The following is a 24,610-nucleotide window of genomic DNA, read 5'->3' as shown; positions in this document are numbered from 1 at the left end:
ACATCATCATCAAAGACGTCCCCATACCAGCACAGAAAAGCTGACCCTTCTTACCTCTGGGCCTCTGTAAGGTCGTCCATTAACTATTTCAGGGGAAGCATACAGTGGGCTTCCGCAAAAGGTCTGCAGAAACTTGTCTTTGTGATAAAGGTTGGAGAGTCCAAAATCAGCAATCTGCAAATAGAATCGCACAAGGCGTCTGTAGTATTAACAATTATCTTAATGCAACAGAAAATCCTTTATCAGGAAAGACTCAGCTATATTTGACCCTGCTGTAGGGCAGCGATCTTGACGTGGATAATCTCTCAAGTTCCCTGACCAATATTATTCTATGATTTTTTTACTTTTCTCTCTGAAGATCCTCCAGAGAAGGAGAAGGGTCCCCAGGTTAAATCCTCCAGATCAGGAACAAGGGTGCTTTGATTCCATTCACAGACAGGTCACTGACTGACTGCACAACAACCAGTCAGTAATTTTATCCTGGATGAATTGCATATGCTTGCAAAGACAATCTCATACTGGGAGGCACTGGGCCTGCTGTCCACTGATTGCTCTTCATCTTGTGTAATCATTAATACCAAAGGAAAGCAAGCAGAAAGTACTATCGTTCTTATTGCGCCCACGCAAGCTGAAAGCCAAGACCTTTCAATCCAAGAGGAGGAGTGAGGCAGGAGTGTCACAGGAAACGAAGCATTACAGAAGAAAGTGATTTTTGAAATCATCTGGAACTTAGCTATGCTTGAAGGAGGGGGAAAGGGAGGCACTCGCTAACTCTTCCAGATTCAGGGACTCCAGCTGAGGAATCTGAGCTGTTAAGCACACGAGATGTCTATCAGGAGATAATAAACACAAGTCTGGTTCCTAACTGGAAACAATGGGCCCAAATCCGGCTTTCCCAGCACAAACAAAACTTCCCTTGAGACTGTTGGGAATTTTGCCCATGTAGGAATTGCAGGATCAGGTCCAAATATTTTGTTTACTTCAATTCCCTGTTCTTGTTCTTACAAAACAAAGGGTGAGGATAGCAACACTAAATACCCCCACAACCTTTGCATTTCCTTTGTTTCTCTAGCACAAGGCAACACATCTCCTTTTTTATCTTGTTTAAAACCCAAACGCTTCTGTTTCCCTGAGATACTTTTATTACTGCCCACTATCAACATAAGGCATACATGAAAGACATAAAGCACAGGCATAAAAAAGGTATTATTAAGAGACAAGAGTTTTCTCTGGGTATTCTTCACCTTAGTTGGGTCTTTTCTACTAGAAAGAAATTAAATCCCAGGAATTTTCACAAAAGAAAATTCAAGAAAACACAAAGTGAATGGAAAAGAAAAGGATTTACCAGCAGCATCATTCGCTCTTGCTTTCTAATATGTGTATCATCAGTGCTTCTAATACCTGTTTAATTGCAATGCCTAGTGAACTCTTGGGAGACATAAAGTTTTTGCCTCTATTATCTAAACTCCTACAGCTACACCTAAAAATGTCACAGTTGAGACCAAAATAAACAAAGTTGATGAAGTATGGACAGAAGTTCCCAATTTTCTTTCTTTATCCCAAAATAGAAATATATATATACACTTTATCTATAAATAGATAGAGATATCAATATATAGATGTAGATACTTTTATGTTAGAAATATAAACTTTTTTTAAAAATATCATTTTCACAAAATTTTTAAAGTCACAGAGCAAATATGAGATTTCACGCTTCACCCTCTCATATTTTGATGTTCTGCTTGTGCAGGTGTTCCACCGACAATTTGGACGCATAATATCCTGCTCAAAGAGCAGCTGATTCCTGTTCATTAATGTTAATTCATCTCACCATGTCCATTCATAGTTTGAATTCACTCAGTCCCTCAAACAGCGTATTATCAATCCACAGCAGAAAATTCAGTCCTTAAATAAATGTGGTTTGTAAAATCTTCATTGTATGGCTGGAATGTCATTGAAAACAGCTGGCGTACAATTGCAGTCTGCAAACATATTCTCATGGCTCAGATTGCACTTAATTGCCCTAAATTCCACTTTCTTATCAAGTCACCCTGCCTGGCTTGCAGGAAGTTGGTTTTAAGCCTTATGAAGTGTACCCTGTCAATCAGGGAAAGAATGGGATCATTTCAGTGTTAAAACTTCGTGCTGGTCATTGAGTTTTATTTTAGTTCGGGATGCAGCTAGGACAAGGACAAACACTGCACAGTGTGATTCCTTAAGAAAATACATTCCCTTAACACCATGGAATGTATAAAATGCATGTGGATGTGCATGAATATATATATAGGGATACACATACCATTGTTCTCACTAAGAAACTCTCAGGCTTGGGCATTTATGTTTTCATTTTGACCATTCAGGAAAAGAGTATTTATGTTACAGTCCACTCCCATACTCACAGACTGATGTTTATCAGCTTTTCCCATTAAAACTGTCATGCCCCCCAAAACAAGATTAATAGAAGCCAACATTACTTCATGTTCTTGGCACTTAAATGGAACTAAAGCATCAAGTCAAAAAAACTTCCTAAATTGGGAGGAGCGGGGAAGTGGACTTTTATTCCCCTCGCTTCAGGAGGTGTATGTTTCGTATTTACTGTTAGCTATGATAAACCAGATGTAATTTATGTTTAAGTGTGGACTATAAATGCCATGAAGTTCGCACTCATGGAAATTGTCAGTTTTATTCCACTTAAAAATCTATCTCTCTGTATTGTAGATAGAGAAATAATTAGGTCTCTTAAAGCAAATGAAACGTATGTGCAGTGGGTGAGACTTCCAGCAAGGTAAATCCCAATTACATACACTTACTCTGTATATATGAAACCCTCATGGGTTTTTAGTGGTTAGTCTGATTGGTGTCCTCTTACTGGCCCAAGAGAAAGTGCAGTCAGTAGGATTATGTTACTATTATACTTGCATTTTTCTCTCCTTCTATCACTTTGGGGTTGATCATACAGTTTACGTCAACCTCTGCTAGACATCTCTTTTAGGTGCAATTCCCAGCCCAGGAGCCACCACAGCCCTACTGTGAACAAGGAGGCCCCCTCCATCGTGCCTGGTTGCATGACAGAGGCATCCCTGGGGGTAGCTTGTGGCATGGGGCAGGGACACGGTATTTGGATAGACCAGCAAAAGGCACTAACTCCCTGCCTGCGGCACTGGGCAGCAGTTTCTCTCCACCTCCCTGCATGCAGTTTTGGGGATTTAGGCACTGGCGAGAGCTGCAGTGCTTGGGGACATGTGGTCCTCATCAGGCCAAACTGCAGGAGCTACGGGAGAATGGAGGCAGCTACACCTTCGCCCCACTGCTAGTTCTTCTAGTAAATTCATACCTACAATGAACCAAAAACTAAAATCCTCAGTCCTTTTAAAACTAATGAAGAGAAGGCGGCACCTGCAGAAGGCTTTTTTGAAGACCACCAAAGGCAGACGCCTAAAGCCGTCACGAATCTCTTCTCACAAAGGGCTTTCTAACTCAACAACTCAGGGCAGCTCTTTCGGTGCTTTGGGGTTGCCTTAGCCCTGCTGCCTGTCTGACCCTGCCCATAATCCAGTTAGGATTATGAACAATGATATCCTCTCGATGGGATGCAAATATTAGTGAGAGGCTGCTGTACCACCCCCAGGAACCGGGGGCAAGCAGAGGGAGCAGCTCCGAGTTACCCAGAGCTGGAGGGTGGAAGGCAGCAAGTGCGGGCAGCTGAAAGGAGAACGGAGTAAATTTTAAGGTGAACTGTGCTGTTAGCAGCTGGCACATGAATGTGAGTAAGGAGAGGCCTGAACATGCTGCACAAACCCTAATTTCATCAGCGCATTATTTCTTTAAAGAATATGGCACCATGAACAAGGTAAGAAAGCAAATAACATTTGCTACCCTGGGAGGCTGCAGTGCCTTGGTGAGGTTTAGCCCAAGGATTGTGCCCCGCTGTTGACCTCCGCAGACAGGCTAGCTCCCAGGAGAAACATTCACGTTCGGGGTTCCTGCTAGATGGTTGGGTGCGTATCTGGGGAGCAAGGCAAGGTACTGTTTGATTAATTGGCTGGATGAACTCCTTGTACCCCATAGATCTGCATGCATGTTCAGTCTCACAAGTGTTTAAAACTCATTTTATTCACTCGTGTTTGCTGCATTTAGGGTTTTTAAGTAATGGTTTGCAGGAAATATTACCGCATACACCAAGCCCCTGAAAAACATAATTATATACCACAGATCAGATCACTTTCTTCCCCTCATCACCTTCGACCTCTGGCCTTCGGACCTGCAGAACTCTTCAAAACATGTGATTTTTTGGTCAGCTTTTGGACACTGCTGTTTCCTAGTTGCTGTGCTCCAACACATGACTCCATTTCCAGAGACTTTTACTCACTATCGTAACTTTAAAAAAAAAAGCTGATTATGTCTCCATAGGTCTTCATGACCTTCATTTAATTAGCTAAAATTTAAGAATGGTTTCCAAGTTAGTGTAGTATCATGTAAAATGGCTTGGGGCCCTTTTAGGTTGGATAACAATTTCTAATGGATTACTTGTCCTTTTTATTTCCTGTTCTAAAAGTATTGCTTAAGTTGCTATACATGGATCTATTTTTACAATATCTTATTTTTTCTTCACGTTACTATCACATGTTTGTGTATATCATAACGTATATTATGCCAGATCACTGGCTTCTTCAGAAACATGTATTTAATTGCACATTGCACCCAAGAACAAAGGGTTTCCTTTCATTTTCTCATTCTTAAAATCAAACTGCCAATTTTGTAAGTGCTTTGTAATCCACTGAATGAAATATAAATACTGGAAAAGTACAGATAAGACTATCACTCCATTTCTAGAAAATGCCTTCCACTGAGTATTTGAAGCCATCAGTCAATACCAAACCCCAAACTACATATTTCTCTTTTTCCGCCTGAATAAACCATATATAAATACTCTCAGAATGAGGACCTGATAAATTTACTCCTAATAAATAATTTACAGCTCCATATGTGTTTCCTTGCCAACGGTTACTGTTTAGTGAAACAAAGAAAAAGTGGGAAGTAAAACTCTGTGCAAGTAACATAGAAACCACAGAAACATATTCAAAGCTTCAGCATCAGGGAAATGGTGGCAGTGTGCTTAACATCAAGTATTCAAAGCCGATCTTAGTCCCGAGGTGTAAAAAAAGAGAGCGGGGAGAAAAAGGGAAACAATACAAAAAGTCACCTCTTGAAGGAACTCAAATTCAAACACTATTGATAGTAAGATGTATGAAATTCCAACTGCTTCCCAAGCTCGGTCTATTTTTTAGCTTCATTTTCACCCTTTGCAGAAGCAGTTACCAGGGACAACACGGGAGCTTGCAGCCACCGACCCACGCTGAGGCAGCCTTGCCCGCTCAGAGGCGTGCCTTACGGTTTGCAGAGAAGCAACTGAAGAAAGGCTGGAAAACGCAAAATACCTACACGACAGCTTAAACGCAGCTCAGTTCAGGAAAGGGAAGCCTTCAAGAAAAAGACGTCAAAATGATTGGAAGGGATGTGGGGAGTTGCAGCTACCCGAATTTCTCCCACAGCAGTGCCACTCGCTATGACAGCTGAAATGCATCTGTGGTTCTGAAGCCCCTGGGTCACCTCCCTGGGCTGGAGGCGAACACAACACTACCCGTCCCTGCCCCATCCTCCCGCTCTCCCCGCAGGACGATTAGACTCCCATAAAGAAGAGAGGGCAGGGAGCGGAGCCTTCTGACAAAGCACAGCTCCCCGGAGGCTTGGGGAAGTGATTGGTTTTGCATATGAGGACCACAGTGCGGAGATCCAGGCCACCGCAGCTAGCAAATTCCCCAAATTCCTCTTTTCTCTCAAGAATTCTCTGATTAGCTGGGAAGATAGTTTGGCGTGTAATGCGGAAAGAAAGGTCATCCTGCCTGCGGAAGCCTGTTTCGTATACAATGTCCTAGAAAGGCTACTTTTTGTTTTCAGCGCTGCTGAGAACAGCTCGGGCTGCTGCAGCCAGTCTCCCTGTAGGAACAGGAGTGGGGAGGTTTGCTCTAACGCTGGATGTTAACAGCAAAACGTCCAAGCATCGCATTGGATGGGCCTTCTGTAAAAGCCTATTTTTAGAAACCGCATATTTATGTGCCTTTAATCCACTAGTTGATCCAAGTTAGCTTCTGTCATCAGTGTTACACAGATGGCAGCTACCATATGTTACTTTCCGTTTCCATTGCACATCAGCTTAAAATGAAGACAATCTCTCCAGCGTGAAGCACAGAAGGCAGTGCGTGCAGCCCTGTGGCTTTCAGAGGAGGAAAAACGAAGATCCAGGCTATTTAGATACTTGGCTACACAGGGAGCTCCACGGCTGCTTTGTTAATTAAGCAAGGATGCCCAAGCGTCAGCAGAAACTCTTCGGCGTCCCTCCCTCTGTTTCTTTGCCCATAGATGAGCGCACCCAGCCACCCTCACATCCATCTACCCAGAGAGGAACAAAGCTGAAAGTGGAACAGGTTCAGCCACCTGGAAACCACACTCATCTCTGCATTATTTATCTTTGTGCTACAGCTATTAGAAAAAAAAAAAAGAAGAAGGGAAAAAAGGTCATTCCCATGCTTTCACTGGGGAGAAATGACATGGAAATGACATCACTGACATCACTATCCAAAGTATACGTTTGTGTCTGGAGTTCCAAGGCCATTTCCTAATGAAGCACATGTGCTTTACTAGGTTTATTTTGAAACTCTATTTGCTTATTTTCCAGCCATGATCAAAAGGACATTCAGAGTGTTCTGTAGGAGGCACTTGAACCCTGTAGACCAGGAGAGTTTTTTTCCGAGCCCCAGCAGCAGCCAGCAATAATATCATTTGTACAATAAACCCGACTGCACGAAATGCTCTGCTGTTTCCTACCAGTAAATAGATGCTGCTTTGGGAATCACGGCCCATGGGTGGCAGGACAGGACCTTCTCCCCCAAATTATGCAAAGCTTCGTTTAGCGTGTATGGCCCGTCACCAGTGGTGCTCTTTCCCCAACCTCCAAACCCCTGAGCCTCTTGCCAGATGCTGTTGCTTAGTAGCTGTTGCCATAACACTGGCTCTTCTAATACCTCGGATAAAAATGTTACAAAACATGCAAATCCATTCTGAGAAGCTGAGAAAAAGAATCCTACCTTAATATTAAAATTGTCATCAAGAAGGATGTTTTCCAGTTTTAGATCCCTGTGGACAACACCATTCTGAAACAAGGAAGAAAAAAACAGGGGGGAGAACATGAGAAAAGATTGGGAAAATTAAAGGTGAGCTGGCAGGGTGGTCTTTGCATCTACATTTCAGGGCTGATTTCACTGTCATAACACTCACGGCCCAGTGACTAGTGACAGGCAATGTATTAGTCACTTGGTGTGTGGTTAAGGGAAGAATGACTGGAATCTGTCCTCCCACAAAGCCTCTAAAACAGCAGGGGTTTTGGGGGCTGGGGGGTGTCTTTTCGGAACTTAATTCCAGCCCGGATCCTGCCCCCACTGCGTGAAAGCAATATATTCTTCCCAGGCACCAGAAAACAATATCTGTCAATGACGTTAGTCCTTACCAAAGCCCTCATTCCTCCAATGTGCAGTCACGTGGATCGGGGGAGTTGTAATCCTAAAGGACTGTAAATGTTAAGGATGGAAGCGAACAAGCTGGGTTTTGGTCAGAGCCTTCTTTAAAGAAATTTGGGAAAAATTAACTGCACAGGGAAGGATGCTGCAGCTTTTCAGCGCTGCACAGTGAGGACTTTGAAAACCACCCTTGTTTATCAGAATTCAAGTGGAGATTAAAGTGTTTAAGAATTCATATCAAAAATTGTCTTAGCTGCTCATTGCCTTTAGCCTCATGCAAGTTTTGGCTCTATGCAGTTGGTTCATAAGCAGGGATAAAAGGTCCATGATGACAGCCAGTCAGCTACCTTGGGTTTAATTGCTTAAATTGTCATTCTAATGGGTACCATGATGGATAAAGTCATTAGCAAAGGGTATCTTTTTAGTGCTCCTGCTACATATAGAAAGGTTACTTTTGCCTATCCAGAATGCTTACACGCTAAAGCTCATACATGAACACTCGTACCTTTCTCTTGGCTTTTTTCTTTCATATATTTTATCTCCTATACTGAAGTTGTTCACTTGTATATTCAAATTGCAAACTATAATTTGTTTGAATGTATTAATATTAATGTTGTAGAAGTTCTATGGGATGCCTTTTCTAGTTTATGTTGTTAATTATTTTTTTTTAATGTCAGGAGAATTATTTGCCAAGGCAAAAACGCAATGTAGGACTAATGTAAGGGAGTGGCTGGTATCGGTCATAACACAGGAAAACATCCTTAGTCTTTAAAAACTACTGTAGCACTTTTAATGAAGATCTCCTGTTGTACTGATATAATCACATGCTGTCATACTTAATAATGAATGCTGTTGCCTCAGACATGCTTTGAAATATATGTCACTACTCAGGCTTCAAATAGCATTTTTTAATATCAAATCCTTTGCTCACCTTGTGGCAGTAATGTACAGCAGACACTATTTGTCGAAAGAAGTGTCTTGTCTCTCTTTCGCTCAATCGCCGCCTCTCACTGATGTAATCATACAATTCTCCTTTACTTGCATACTCCATGATGATCACAATCTTATCTTTATTTTCAAACACTGCACAGGATAAAAGAAAAAAAAAGACGCCACAGTTGATCCAATACATTTGAAAACTGACACTTTAAAGGGTGAAGAAGACTTAGGATGACTGAACACATCCTATGTCATCACTGCAGCCTGGAGAGATGTACTACCAATCCCACTGCAAAAAGCAAGCTCCAAAGCTAAATTTTTCCAGAGGAATATTACAACATTTCAGACCAAGAGAAGAAAGTTGAGGCTATCTTCACTTTCATATGGCTACATGAAAGAAGGTCTTTACCTCTATAACATGGGCTCACAGGTGGCAAAGTCAACTTGATCCTAATGAGGTGAGGTGAGGTGGACACTTGTGCCAGCGACATCTGAATACTAACCCTGGCTCCGACAGGGACTGCCTCTTACCAGTAGTCCTCTTGAGGCCAGAGGACAGAAGGAAACATCATTTGGAAAGGGTTAATAGAAGGCATAATAAACCCTGTCTTCAAAGACTGGCTGATACAGAATTGCCATTTGGCTTACAATGACTGTTGGTTGGCTTTCACCCATCACCAAAATCCAACAAGTGCATGCATCCTCTTCCAGTCCACCTCTGTGCAACAGCATGGTGGGCACGGACACCTGAGCTAGAGCAGTGGCTGCAATGTCTCTGGAGCTGTACAGCTCTTGTCAGTATGGCTCTGCACCCCATCTCATGCACCCAATCCATCCTCGAGCTCACATATCTCCTGCCTCCACTGCATGTCCTATTCCATGCTGTAGATACGTCCTTTGCCACTTGCGCAGAGCCGGCAGCAATGCGCAACTCCCACGTCAGCAGTGCAAGGAACGTTCCTCTAATACACATCACAACTTGACTGTTCTTTGGGGCTGAGGGTACTCTGTGGCACATGCTGTCAAGGACTTCACTGGGAGCTGCAGATAACTAAACACTTAATCTAGTAAAGCAGGCTGTGAGTAGTCTCGAATTGCCATAATGACCTGGCTGCTAAATAGTTTTTCCCTTCTGACACCGAAAATCCACTGGAAACTGACTGCACCTGCCATAAATAACCCCTGCTCGTATTAAAACATGGTGATTTTCCTTCTCTCTTTATCTGTGGCAGCAGCCTGCTGAGGCCAAGTCACGCTGGCAGCAAAGCATCTGCAAATTAATGAGGTTATAGGGGTTATTACAAATAGATGCTAGTTTTGACCAGCCCTGCTGGAATGATGCCTTCCTATATCTCTTTAGCAAAGCTCAGCCAGTAGTCCTTAGTGTTTTAAAAAAAACCCCAAAACAACAGCTTCAGCTTTTGCAGTGAAATGTGAAGCTGCCTCTCTCAACAGGCAGATATTTGCTGCTCTTAGGCTTTGTCTCATGTCCTCTCACACCTTGTCACTCAACTCTACAAGCCAAAGCCTCTGCAGTTCCCTCTAACACCCCTGAACTCCAGCCAAACAGCTCTGATAAAAGGGAGAGCGAACAGCCAGATAAAATTGGCCGCTTCCTTGTCTGCTGGCCTCACTGTACCCCGAAGCAGAGGCTCCTGCCAGTGATTACATCCTATGTGCATCCTCATTAGCAATAAACTTCGGAAACTGGAAGAGCCATCTCTGGATGGATTATACTTACAGTATCCTCTCCAAGAATGACAGACTGATGTTGTCTGGGAAAAACTGAACATGTCCTATGTCATATAGGGAAGTGCTGTGATGTGTTACCAATAAAGCAGTAATGCACACACGCGTTTCTCTAAGCTGGGAAGGGGTTGTTAGACACAGGGTTGCTTAGGAAGGCAAAAAGAAATAGTTTCAGTAAGCTGAGATAAATCACTAAAAATGCTCTTATTTAAGAGATTTGATTAACAAAAAAAAAACCACAACACAAACAAACCCCAATCCCTCCCCCCACCAAAAACCCAGCTGATTCAATGAGTTAGGGGTTATTATATCATACACATATAGGTGAAATCGCCACACGGCACCACTGACCTCAGCAGACTCTCACGAGAACGCACACTCCAAGCAGTACCAGCCAAGGACCACCCTGAGCTCGGGGGGACGTTTGCCTCACCAGAGGGGCACAGATGGGGGCGAAGGGGCCTCGCCTCTTCCCGCCCCGCTCCCCCGACCGCTGATGCCCTACCAGGCGTTCAGTGGTGATGATGACAATAACAACGTCCCTGCTATGATGGAGCATTCTTCCAGACGGTGTTTTCATTGAAGTTTTGCCTTCAGCACTCAGTCATGAAAGCTTTCTCAAATCCTCCTTGATGTTCTGAAGTTTTAAATTCCAAAATCTAATTTTTCTGGACTCAAATTTGCCGTATTAAAATATGTCTGATCCAGACATATTTTACTGCATTTCTGCAGAAATGAAGCGGAAAGTACTTGGTTTGGAGGAACGTGCATTTAAAGGTACTTTCCATTTCAAATTTTCTCTTATGCCCTCTAGGAATCTGAGACAATAGCTTAAAACTGAATTTAGGAAAGCATAAATCACTGTTCCAAATTTTGAATTTTTGTCACAAAACCGCACCACAATCAATGAGAATAGAAGCACCCGTAATAGAAGTAACTCGTATCCGGGTTTCAGTTTACCAGCACACTCAGGTCAAATTGGCACATCTTTTTCTTCATGAGGAAGCATTACGAGGAGGACATTACCCTTGGACTTAGATGACATTACAGAGGCCTCCTCAGCATCATCATAGCTGAATTATTACAGAATTGAACAGTAATTTACCTCTTCACCAAGGAGCAGAGGTGAATGGAGAATCTTTTTTTTTCCAGGGAGGTGGGAGGTATTTTTTTACAACTGCATCATTTCAGTTTAGAGCACCTCCACCGTACCAGCTGAATCTCACGAGAGGGCATGCAGCTACTTTTCTGCTGTAATTCCCTCTGCAGAGAGGGAATTGAACAGCAGACAAAAACGTCTTAAATAGGAGCTGCCACTGAAGGAGTAGGGAGTGGAAAGGCAGTAGGATTTATGTCTATACACACACACAATCTTAAAGAGGAACTTAGTGGTCAAAACAATCAGGCACGAGACATGGTGGTATTCTGGCAAGTCTCAGACTATCAGCCATGTGCATCATGAATTTTCACAGCAGTGGTTAGGATGCCAGGCAGGCTTCATACAGACACTTCTGAATTTCCCTTCTGAGCACAGTATGTAGTTTTATAAACATATGCTCCAAGAAAGCATTGTGGCCAACGGCTGGGGGAAGAGAGAAGGGCATTAATTAAAGGCTGGATTGACTTACTGCAAATAATAATGAGGTAATAAATATATTGCCCTGTTAACACCTGGGCCGTAACCTGCGGGCTGATGACGGACGGATTGCCTCCATATAGCTTCTGGGACTGCTTGGTTCATTCTTTGTTTTCATTGCAGATGATTTATTACCTGCCATCCTACTGCATATTCATTCCGAAACTCACCCCCGCCTAGAAGTGTGCCTGAACCCCAGCTGCAGCTGCTGCCGACGGTGAAGCACAGCTTCGGCAGGATACTGCACCCCAGGAGCACCCCGCAGCTTGCTACGGATGGGACGCTCGTATCGTACAAGCCTGCTTCCCCAACCCCAACCAAGGTCAAGGGAAGGAGGGAGGCTATGTATAAGAAAGGTGGGGCTGCTTCTTGCTTCTTTCAAACCATTGATACTCTGCAAACAGCTGGCCAAATAAGGTAAGTAGGGAACTGTCAGTATCAACACCCAGACATGGTAGCAGGAGAGAGGGTCTGTCAATCACAAATCAAGAGATGGGGGTTGCTTAGATACGAGGCATGAGCTCTACGTATTAGAGGAGACAGCAGCAGGAGAAATGCTTGCTACAAGCTGTGTGTCATTTATTTCTGAGCCACTATGTTTATTTCCACCACTCTGCAAGATGAGTTACACTGAAAGAGCTGCAGCAAGACCTCGGTGTGGTGGGAGGGCCGCTGCTACCTCAGACATAGCGGTCAAGTGGTGCAGGGTAGTGGTTGCAAAACGATAGTACCCCTTTGCAGGATGAGGGATTGACTTCTGAGACAGCTACCCCTCCACCTGGCCACAGAGGAGGAGGGAGGGACAGCACTGTGAGAGCACATCAGGAACCAGGGAACAGGAACGGGATGTACCACAAGGTGCGAGGAACAACGCGATTGTAACCCCAGGAGATGAGCAAGAGTACTGTGTTAATGCACTAAGAAATGGGTCGCAGCAACGTGGAGAAACAGCATTTTCCAGTGGGCTACAAGCTTGCTTGGGCTTGGTCTGTTCACGCCAAGAGCCTTAGCAGGAGCTAAGAGCAGCACTCTCCCCAAGCAGCAAAGGGTGCTTAAGATGCAGTGGTCAAAGAAAGATTTCTTACAGCTTTTCTTTAAACTCCCCCCTTAACTCTAAAGTGTTTGTTTGTTTATTTTTTTAAAAAAATGACAGAAATAAAGTTCTATACTTTTAGGCTGATAATTGAAACCAAATCTGCTGGCTTCAGAGCTCACTGAAGAATATAAATGTGAAACTGGGAAAGAACTTCACTTCTCACTACCAAAGACATATCTGAGACAAAGTACATTTTGTAACATCAACAATCTGTCTCTTTCACAGGCTGTTCTACTATAGCAATAATTCTTGGATACAATCTCTCCACTTATTTATATTTAGAGGCCGTGAAATGATGAACTCGGCTTCTATCTACAGCTTTCCATTTTCCAAATAGCATTAGTTGCGTAGGGACCTCTTGCTGATCAGCACTCTTCTTTTCTTTTCAACCCTACTGCTAAATTCTTCCCTTTAGCTACACCAAAGTCATCTCCACTGAAACTCCACGGGACAAGTTTGACACTGGATGAACATATCCGCTATGCCTCTTAAATGCTAAGATGGACTTAGCCCTAAAAATGTTGAAAGCCCACACGGGCATGGTTTTGCAAACATCAGTCAGGAAGATTTGATAGTACGTTGTACACGTCTCTGTTAGGACAGTTCGCTTTGGTCTTTTTTACTACCAAATTCAAAAAAGCAAAACAAAGCAGAAGGCTTTTGCCCTTCCTCCAAGCTTACAGGATGCTAAAGTCAGAGCGAGTGCCAAGGGGGGTGGATTTTTTCCCCCCCCCTTAATGGACTACCTCCTTGTGGGCTGATTCCATTTGGTTTACATGTAACCCTGGGGTAAGGATTTTAGTTTGTTAGTTTAAGAGGGGCGGCCAATCTCTTCGCACTGGAACCATTTGAATTCTCCTCATGCCTTTGCTCTCTATCAGAGCAATCTCCTAAATTAGTTCCAGTATGTTGACATTCCTTCCATCTGGTGTCTTTCCATTCAGCGGTATTTTTATTACTCTCCTAACAGCCGCAGACAGAAGTACCTTTCCACTGCTACAAAATGCTCTTTTATTAAAGGTCAGCCAAATCAAAAGAACAAGCGAGTTTGTTTTTAATTTTGGAGATGCAGACTAGAATAACCTTTTCATTCAGAAAAGTCATGTATGACCCAATTACCTCACTTGTGTAATAAGGCTCGAATTATTCTTCAAAAAGACATCTGAGTACTGAAAAGTGTTTTTTACCTTAGAAATTCAGCCTGATGCATCTTCTGTGTTCTTGACTGCTTTGAAAGCTTTACAGACCTTTGGCGTATTTTTTATTTTGGGTTTTTTAAAATTATTATTATTATTATTTTATGACTGTTTTTTTAATAGAGCATACAGCAGACATTAAAATATCCAAGGTCCCATGTAGAAAACCACTTGTATGCATATGCATAAATTTATGCATACGCTTAATTATAATTGAAGATAGCAAGATATAAAGTATGTGTTTTAAAGCTAAGCTTGTGTTAAATTGTTTTCCTGAATTATGGCCTTATACAGCCAAATTGCATCTCTTCTTAAATTAAAGGAATGTAGTTAAGATCCTGCAATAATAATTGCATGTTAGAATTTACTCCCCAGTGAGGAGATTAAATCACGAGAACCATTATCCTTGCCGAGGTTGTTCCTCAGAAGGAACAGAGAATGAGACTGAGGATACGCAGATTTTGATGGTCTACTCTTTAAAAAGGAAGGAAAATAAGAGTTGCTAATTTGGCCACAATAACACGTCACACTAACTGTCTTTCGTTTCAGCAAATAATACAAGCCCTAATTCCCCTTTTTTTAAAATTATGATTACAAACTGCTGAGGAACTTCAGACAAGCAAACATTTACATTGCAGTGGGAAGACTGTGTAAATGGAAAGATAGAAATAAATTTCATCATTGCTTGCAATCATTTTGACATCTGAATTGGACCTGCCAGTGATCTCACACATTTGAGTTCATGTCATGTCCGACAAAGTGTTGTTTAGGCGATCACCCTGAATGACAGGAAATTCATAAAGGTGGGGTTTGGTAATTAAGGAGTTAAGTTTGTTTATACTTGTTTCATTACTATTGCCAGACTCTCGAAATATTACTCTATGTTCTTGGACGTTATCAACTGAAAACAATGGGAATAAAGCACTCGAAGGTCAAAAGCCTACATAATTAGAGGAAATCAATTAGAAAAGTGGCTAAATAGTGTCACTGCTGAAGTACTTTCTCTTGGCTAAATAAAAAAAAAGAAGAATCATTCCAGCTTTCCAACTTTCATCATCCTTGTTTAAAGCCCAGTCGTTCACGTGACGTTTTGAGGGACTTTTGACTTTTTCAGGTGTTTTGTACACAGAGGGGATGAAGTCATTAGGCACCAAAGTTTGTTTTGATTACGTCTGAAAACCGGGAGATAGCAGAGGCTGGGACAGAGGCCAGGATTGCCTCCCCAGCGCTGTCAGCTGGAGACACATAACTCTGATCTGCCCACGCACAAACCCACCAATGGTCTGAGCTGCCACCTCTGTCCCCGGCTGCCTGCCCCACCCGGGGGTGGGCATCGCAGCCGATGGCGGGGGACGCTTGCCTGAGCTGGCGCTGCTGGGGGGCACGCAGTTTGTCAGCAACGGCTCGTGTCCGCGCACCTTGCCGGCCGCCACCCAGGCAGATTTTTGGCAACGCAGCTGCTTTCGCTGATGACAGGGTAACTTGACTGACACAACCCAAGGAGCCCTGCTTTGAAGACAGGCCTATGCGTGTCTGAAACACCAAGCGTGCATTTGCTTTTTGTTGCATGAAGTCTGGCACAAAGTGTGAGATTGAATATGTATGTGACAAGTAAGATGAGTATTGTGAAATACTATGTCACCACCGTTACACGCTGTCAGATATTCTTCCGTTGCCTTTGGGATTTGAAAGTACAGAAGACCTGAACCACTTTCCAGATTAACCAAAGCATGCAACCTAGCTCAAGTCATTGTGGACTGTTAGATACATGATGGAGAATCTCTGTGCTTTTTCTTAGGAGTACCAAAAATGCAACCTAAAAAAAACAGAAAGAAGTCCCTCTTAACATGGGAAATCCAGTTTTTGTGCCTTGCTGCTGTGAAGGGTCCAGCACTGTTCTAGGCATCCTGGTCCAATCCAGCAAAGCACTTCAGCACATGCTTTCCTTCAGTTACTCATTCATGTTAATGCCATCGTGTTCCACAGGCACCGAACTGTGATCCTAACGTTTATTCATTCTTCAGGGAATATCTTCGTTAAGCTATTTCTACAAACATGTTAGCTAATAATCTGTTCATTTTTAAGTGCATTTTGCAAATGGGCAGACTTTTCTGCATGGTTATGCTGACCAAGGACAACTCTTCCAGCACAGAAACACTCGCGTAGGCACTGTATTTCACACTACAAAGACTCAAGAGCTCACTCCTGAAGGTACCAAGCGTAACTTCACTCTCATGATTGGTCCAACACATGTTTAAATGTTTGCAGAATCAGGCCTGATGCTCTTTCCCTGGTTTAACTTTTATAAAGTATTGCCAGATGAGATTGATTTTGCACTCAGACTACCCCTGGAAAAATATGTTAGCTCTCAAAGGCTTTATTATCAAATCCTGGAGTTTTCAAGGCAAAAAAGAAATAGGGCAGGAGAAGGGCGGGGGCCGGGGGGGAGACAGACAGATGAATGGACAGAGGCATTATTCTATAAATTAAAATTTATGTGCTGAAATCAGAACACTGCTAGCAAAGCCAGCTTCATTTATCCAGTCCCTTTCAAGGAGTTTAAAGTCACTTGAAAGAGCACTTCCCTCGCAGCCGCGCTCGACAGATTGCCAATTACAGCCCTGCTGAGAGGATGGAATTTCTTTGGAGTCACAACTGTACGTCTGCCCTCGCAGTAACGGGCAAGGTACGTGCCTTTTGATTAGATTACAAAAAAAAAATCCCTAAACTGGAAAGCTTTGTTTCCGCACATCTGAATTTGCTCGGTATCAAAAAAAAAAGATAAACTTGTGTTTACATCAAGTTGACAAATTCAGAGGTTAATTGCTTTTAAGCAGGCAGGTCAAAAGGATACCTAAACAAGGATCCTACTTAAGGAAAACATATGTTTGTAAATGCAATACAAAGAGCTTTCAAAGACATTACAGGGAGATACAGCATTGTCCATGCTAGGTAGATCTGTGCAACCTGGCACCTACAAAAAGTGCTGTCAGACGTGCAGTGGCAGTTTGAAAGCCAACAGTAAAAATCAGTGAGAGAGGAGAAAAGTATCTGTGGGGTGGCTTCAGTTTGAAAGTTAAGCATCTGATCTAAGTTAGTCAGCGAGACTCCATCTATAGCCAACAGGAGCCTCCAGTATGTCATTTATCCCACCTATCTGAAAAAATATCTCCGAGGAGGGAGCAAACCACCCTGTATAGATGCTGATTTCTCCTGACTAGAGAGGGAAACTAGACTTCTAGTGTACACCAACTGCCTAAATGTTGGATGGCTTAAATTTGGTGAGATTAAGCCCATCCCTGAGGATTGAATAACTTTAACATTTTGTGTCAGAGGATAGCAATATTATCACTCCTTATGCATCACTCAAGAGGAATAGCCATGTGTTTAAAATCCGACTTCAAGAGGATACAAATACTTCAGTCCTAGATGTAGACCCTAAACTTCACTACAAGTACTCTTCAGCTCAAAATGAAGCACGCGCTTAAGAAACCCTGAGCTCACATCCTTGTCTCCGGGCACTACGTAACTGCTCCTCTGGATTCAGCTGCGCAACCACACGTCTTCCCAGTGCTACAATATCTAAGTTACAGCATTGGCTGCTAAAGGCCCGACTCTGACTGCTTAGAAAGGCTGGATGAGCTGTATAGCTGCTATAGCTCTGCTCTATTCTCTGTTCCAACTCTTTCCAATGGACTACAGTCCAGCCAAGGAGCTGACTTCCACTGCCCATCCCTTCAGGCCAGGAATTAAACGTCAGAAGCCATGAAAGGCTGCTCTGCTTTCTAGAAAACAGAAAGGAAACAGACCCGTAACAGAATGGAAAACTGCCTCCAGGTTTGTCGCCGCAAAGCGCTGCTGCTGCTGGCTGACGGACCACAGGAGGACCACAGCATCACCTGCCGTAGGCGCTCACCCTCCTGCAGGCAGGATGAACCCTCCATCGCGGAGCTTGACTGGCTCTGCTGCAGAAGCATTGCTCCTCCCTCCGCGGGACCAGAGGGGAAAGTTTTGCTCCCACGGGACTTTATTGTCTGCTTCTTAAAAATGCTGTAATCTTTTTAACTTTTACAAATGTTTTAACTCAGTAAAAACTATTTAAAGTAAGGACGAGAAGGGCAATTGGTCAAAGGACGGCAGCATGCTTAATCTCTTTTCTTTCTGAGTTCCCGTGCACATTTGAAATAACTTTTGTTCCATTTGCAACCCACATGCTGACACAGCATCCCTCCCCTTTTCTGTTCCCAGATCCTGTTATGAGTTTATTCAATAAAAAGACAGATATTCATCTCTTTTCAAGTACAAGAACATGCTTTTGAATAACTCAATATGCGATACTGTAACAGTACTCCAAGCCAGCTCGTTTTAATCAGTCGTATCAACTCTCAGAGCGGAGCTGCCATATACATATCATCACCTTGCGCGTTTACCTCACGGGTATGTAAATACGAAGGGCTAAATTCAGGCTGCCTGTTCTGCACACAGGGAAAGAGGTGATCCCCGGGGACGAGGCTGCCCAACCCAGGTCCCTCCGAACCTCTGGAACCCACATCCCGGGTCCACCATGCGGCCGCCCTCCTGGTGGCAGCAGACCTCTCGGCTGGTGTCTTTTAGCACATACCCGGCCCGAACATCCCAGCTGGAGCTGGGATGTTACTTGAGGAAGGAAGGAAGGAGGAGGAGATTTTACTACAGAGTGACACTCTATAAATATATAAACAAACAAACAGGCAAATCAGGGAGGAATGCCCCTGGCTTCCTGCTCCTTGCTGTAGGACCAGGCAGCAGCTCCCGGAGGCAGGAATTAGCAGGCTTCCCGGCTGTGTCCCAGGAAGAAAGGAGTTAGAGGGGGAAGACAGGATGAGGAAACAGGAACAATAAGCCAGCGACCAGACTGACAGGAAATCCTGCAGAGGTGGATAGGAAGCGGATGCTGGGATTCAGGGGAAAAAAGCAGCGATGACAGAACCTGCAAGACTAACTGGCAGGTAAGGGAGGACCAAAGGCCTAGACTGGTCTTCTGCAGTCCAGGGAAAATAAAGCATACAAGGACTGGTTTAGAGGCTGCGGACATAAGCGGACATCAGGCTGGTGCGTGAGCGAGGGTGAAATTAAACTGAACTGTCCAACGGGCGCGAGGAGATGAGGCGATACATGCAGCAACTTCCCACCTGCCACGGACACAGCGCTCAAGTCACACATGAAGAAGCTCCTCCAGGCAAAGGGTTATGCATCTGTGGAACACTGGTGGTTCACAGGGAAAGCAGTGCTCAAAACAGTCTCTTTGGTAAGGGATGGGTTACACTAGGAGTAGGGGTTTGTTTGGTGCATGATCTCAAGAAACATGAATATCAGGTCTGCAAGAACATAACAGAGCAGTCAGGCAGGAGAATCGCATTCACTAACCTTCATATATGGTGATGATATGAGGGTGGCTGAGGGATGACATGATCTCAATCTCCCGTCTGATGTGAACCATATCTTGTTCATCCTTAATTTTGTCCTTACGAATGGATTTTATTGCAACCTATAAATTCAGGAAATCAAGCATTATTCTTGGAACTGAACAGATGCATATAATCCATTAAGGAGAGCTCAAAAAATAAATACAGATGTTAGATGTTGGCAGAATGTGGAATGACCAAAACAAAGCTTTAAAACACAAACTTCCATGCCCCAGCTCCTTCATTTTATAGCAATAAATACACTCTCATTACAGTAATGGGTGACATGAAGTTTTAGGGTCTTCAGGTCTTAGGACTTCACTGAGGGGGAACACAGCATCTTTTGGAAGGATCTCTGTGTTAGCTTAGGTACTCTCCATCTGAGGCAAATGGCAAAACTCCCAAAAGATTTTGACGGGAAGTGCATTTGCTTAGACATGATTGCATCCAACAATTTCAAATAGAAGCTTTGGAGACAATTTCTCTGAAATAAGGTTGAGCTCTGATGGAGCAGAGGCAGGGAATCCAGGGTGACGATTACAAATTTGTATTTGTCCATGTTAATACATAGAGGATCACGTTAACACAGGTTGCTTCACGGTTCCCTAAAGCAGGCAAACTGCTCAGGAGTTATGACTTATTTAAAAATCAGAAGAAATAAATCTTTGAAATTCACATCTAAACTCGTCCTCGTATAAACCCAAGGCTTTCAGGTCCTACACAGCACTTATGCAATCACTGCAAAACCATATCCTTCCTGCATCCTTCCTCAATCAGCAACCTTTTTTCAAGCACGTCGTGTGACTGGGTATCTTTCCAAAAGGCAGGGTGGGAACAGAGGAAGTGATAGCTGAACTTGCAAATTATAACAGCCCTTGTGAGTGTGTGTATGTGTGTTGCCTGTGAAAAAAGGGCTTATCTGAACAATGCCATAAATAATCGCGGAGGTCAGCTCATGCCCTATGAGAAATGCAGAAGCCAACAATGGAGAGAAGCTGGTGGGAGAGGGAAGGTGAGGGCATTGTGCATACTGAATGGCAGCACGGCCTTTATTATACTCAATATTTACCCTGCTTTATTTTTGTAAGACAGAGTTCAAGGAATAAATTACCAGCTACTTTAAAATCAACAATAAGTCTTTGAAAAACATCACTGACCTGCTGAGATGACCACCCTTTTATGGGTAAACAACACTTTCGTCATTCTATGCAGCCAACTACTGCGGACCTCTCTTGGGAAAACATTTGTAAATCTGTGATTTATGTGATTTCCCTAGTTCCTTCAGAAAAAAATAATTTCACTGCCTACTTCAGTAATTGCAAGTGGCATGACCAGTATTGTTTTCATTATATGATGTAGCATCGAGGATATTGAAGAAAGAAGGGAAAAACTTACAATATTATAAAATTGAAATGTACATAAACAGGAGCTAGTTTAAAGGATCAGGTTTCCTACAAAGCCTTCAACTCTGAAAAGCAACATTGTTCAAAAAAGCATTAAGCACATGCCCCATCCCCTCGAATTCTGAAAGATTTCAGCACATGCTTAAAATTAAGCTCATGCTCAAGTGCTACCTCACTTTGGGACAGCAGAAGAAAAACCAGAACTCAAGGGACAAACCGATTTGCATGTCAAAAACCAAACAATTATTTTCTTGCTCTTGACCCAAACATTTGGTATAGAGATTTTAAAAGTAACAACATAACTATGGTCTTATCTACATGGCACATATTTCTAGAAAAGATAGTACAACTGATTCTAATTGAATCAGTGATCAAGATAATCTCCAAGTAATTCTAGAGACAGAGAAGGCAACTAACACTAAAGATGAGGTTGGAGTTTTCCCCCTTCCCATGTTTGCACTGGGACAGGCTACAAATGCAAATACACCCTGTATACAAGAAGGATGTGGGTGGCTCTTGGAGCAGCATGTGCATTCCTGCGAGAAATAAATATAGACATGGGTAAAAACACATTTTTTATTAAAAGACAGCCTTGTACTTGGCTCTGAGGAAGAATTTAAGAAGGGTTTCATTGTCAAATATACAACGGGGAGCAAATTCTTCACCATTCATGGCTGGTAAAGTAATAACAGCACCCCAGAGGGCATGCCAATCTCCTACTAACTTGACTCTGTGCTTCACAGACAGAACTTTTGTAAGACTACACATAATTACTGCAAATGGCCTCTATGGAATAATTGCACATGTGAAAACATATATTTTTAGATACAAAAATGCAAATGTGATTGAAAAGCGTGGTGGCACTCTGTAAATATATGTTTGGATTAATCTTCAAATGCAAACAGATGTGTTGCCTGGGAACATATTTTTCAACAGGACCAGAGAGTTTACAGTCTCACAACCCATGCTGAAAAGTGATTAAGGCACCTAGAAGCCTTAATTTATAAAGGCTATTCCTAAAAGATAAACCGAATTTTGAACACTTAAGCTTTTCTGAAAATATCACTTCCCAGTTGCAGGGGTAGAATTCAGGAGCCCAGCCGAAGTACTTGGATTTTGTCAGTGACATCCTGGCTACAAGATCTCATCCCAACATAAGAAGAGAACGCATGCCAAACACATCTCTCGGCTTTTAATATTCAAGACTTTCTCTTCCCTCCCCCAGCTACTTCAGATCACAGTGACCAGCATTTAGAAACAGGGAAAGACACTCCGCAGGTGTGAACCGTCTTAACTCCAGGGGTGTCAATGGATCCTGCTAAGCATCCACCTGCCCATGCTCAGCCCATACCCTGCCATCCTGACAAACAGCAAGAGCACGGTGAAGGAGGCAATGCCCCTTACCCAGGGCACAGTACCTTACCAGTACGAGCACGCCGTATTGGAGCAAGGCTTCAGACGCCCGCACGTACTAACAAAATAATGTCACTGTCTATTTGCATAGCAAACGAGCCTGCTCAAAGCGTAGTGCAGCCATTTATTAATTAAACCTTGGGAGGCAAGTAGTGAAACAACACTATTCATCTGCTTTTAGGAGATGAGGAAATTGAAACGGAAAGCCGATGTGACTCCTAAAGGAAACGAGGACAGTAGCATCTCAGAAATTGCTGCCTGCCTCTCCCTCCCAAACTGCAACACATCACAGGAGTGCCTTGCTCAACAAACCATCCCATTACTAAAGGTTGACTTCTGATACCTTTCCACATGTTCAACCGCTATTTTTCCCCTCAAAAAGAGTCTCAGGGAAGTGAAAGGTTTGAACGCCTCTCAATAAATACTTTTTACCCTGCGCCATCTGCCTGGTGGCCTGCACGGTCCCCAAGTGGACAGGCTCCCCATCTCAGAGGCTATCAAGAGTGCACAGCCTTGCCAGTGACCTGGTCCAAAAGGCCAAACAGCGAGCGATCGCTGTCAGCGGGGTCACTGTCAGAGGCGGCATCCCAAAGCAGGATTAGCGGAGCAGCAGGACAGCGTTCGCTCCAGCTCTTCCCCTCTAAGTAAGGGATTTCTGCCAGCCACACGTCTTTCACCTGCGTCAGCCTGCTCAGACCGTCAGCAAGGGTACTTGGGCTTAAGTCTACTGATGTGAAAAAACCAACACAAACAAGAAAGCAGTCCAGGTTTTTTTTTAGTATTTCATGGAAACGTTACGAGTCATGATCCCATTTTAGGTATTTATTATATATTTCATTGTTTTCATCTCCTTGAGCAAAATAAGATCCCTAGCTGTATGTTATGGTATCAGGCTGTAAAACAAGTCTCTCTTCCAGGTATTCTAAAATATGAATAATAGAATTTCTTTCATGAAATGTATTTTACTCAGAAATATATTCCAGAAAACACGTTTTCAAAGTGTGCTTATGCTTTTAACACCAGACAGAGCTGGCTCCGCTTTTCAAAACCCCACTTACAGGACCGCTGCCAAATATGGTACATGATGAACCTGAACAACTTAAGCCTAATAAGAAATAATCTCAATTGAGAAATACCTTATGAAAGAACTTGTTTGTTCATTCTTTAGGTCCTTTTCTTTCTTGCTTGCCTGCTTACTTTCCTTGCTTTCTCTGAAAGCAACAGCTCCACTGTGTGCAACATCAAAATTTATTGAGGGTCACAGCCTATGAATCAAGAGCAGGGCAAACGCAACATGCCTTTTTACATCAGCTATATTAACTACTCCAAGTTCTGCAGCTCAAGATCTGCAAAGAAAGCGCTGTTAGTCCCTTCGGTACTCTCAGAACACTGTACTTTTACCTCTACCACACTTTCTCAATATATTTTACTAGTTTTAAGACTTAGATAATTTAATTATAGTATTTTTAGTAACTTTACTAGTGGAGGAATTTGTATTTTTCCTAGCTTCTTGTCTTAATGAGAATTTCAGATAACTCCAAGACCTTGCGCTCAGACAGAGTAACATATCAGATTCTTAATAATGAAATCTAAAGCCTCTCACCCCAACAAAACAGGTTCAAGTTCACTCAAAGCCCCTATAGACACAGTATCCAATCTGGCAAAACACTTTAGCACAAGCCTAACTTCACACATGTGAGCAGTCCATTGGCTTTCGTGGGATAGCTCACCCGTGTAAAGCTAAATATATGCATAAGGACCAAGGTCACAGCCCAAAACTAGGCCATGCAATGGTCCCTTCGGTGGCTGTACGCACCAGTAACATCCTCGGTAACTCTTCTGCAGCTCTGATGGCAACATGGTCCCGCACACGGGGTTAGAGGGGGAGAAGGAAGCAGCAGAGATGGACTGAAACGACCTCCACCTGCGCTGCCACTTCTGGTACCAGCCTCTGCTCAGAAGCAGGTAGAGAAAATACCCTCTCCAAAACATATGGCACAGGGGAGAGGAAGCAGGGGGGTTGTGAACCTCTAATACTGCCAGGCATTTCCAAACGGCTCTGCACGAGCACAGCCCCCGCTTCACCGCTGCTCTGCCTTCCAGAAGCAGACAGGAAAGAGGGAGCACAGCTTTTGGCTTCCCATCCCTCCATGAGTCAGC

General features: G+C 43.2%; 1 protein-coding gene across 1 annotated transcript in view; it reads right to left on the bottom strand.

The window, feature by feature from the left end:
* The window catches only part of NUAK1 (NUAK family kinase 1), a 50,495-nt gene that overhangs the window by 5,564 nt on the left and 20,321 nt on the right, over positions 1–24,610 (bottom strand). The window contains exons 2-5 of the mRNA XM_075156954.1: positions 19,597–19,717; positions 8,506–8,657; positions 7,146–7,211; positions 55–174 (exon numbers count right to left, since the gene is read on the bottom strand). Of these exons, the coding sequence (XP_075013055.1) occupies positions 55–174; positions 7,146–7,211; positions 8,506–8,657; positions 19,597–19,717 (459 nt within the window). The remainder of the gene's footprint in view (positions 1–54; positions 175–7,145; positions 7,212–8,505; positions 8,658–19,596; positions 19,718–24,610) is intronic.

The sequence above is a fragment of the Calonectris borealis genome, chromosome 1 (genome assembly GCF_964195595.1).
Source record: "Calonectris borealis chromosome 1, bCalBor7.hap1.2, whole genome shotgun sequence".
In the NCBI taxonomy this organism is placed as follows: Eukaryota; Metazoa; Chordata; class Aves; order Procellariiformes; family Procellariidae; genus Calonectris; species Calonectris borealis.
The sequence above is the reverse complement of the archived record's forward strand: the minus strand, read 5'-3'. Positions and strand labels throughout refer to the sequence as shown.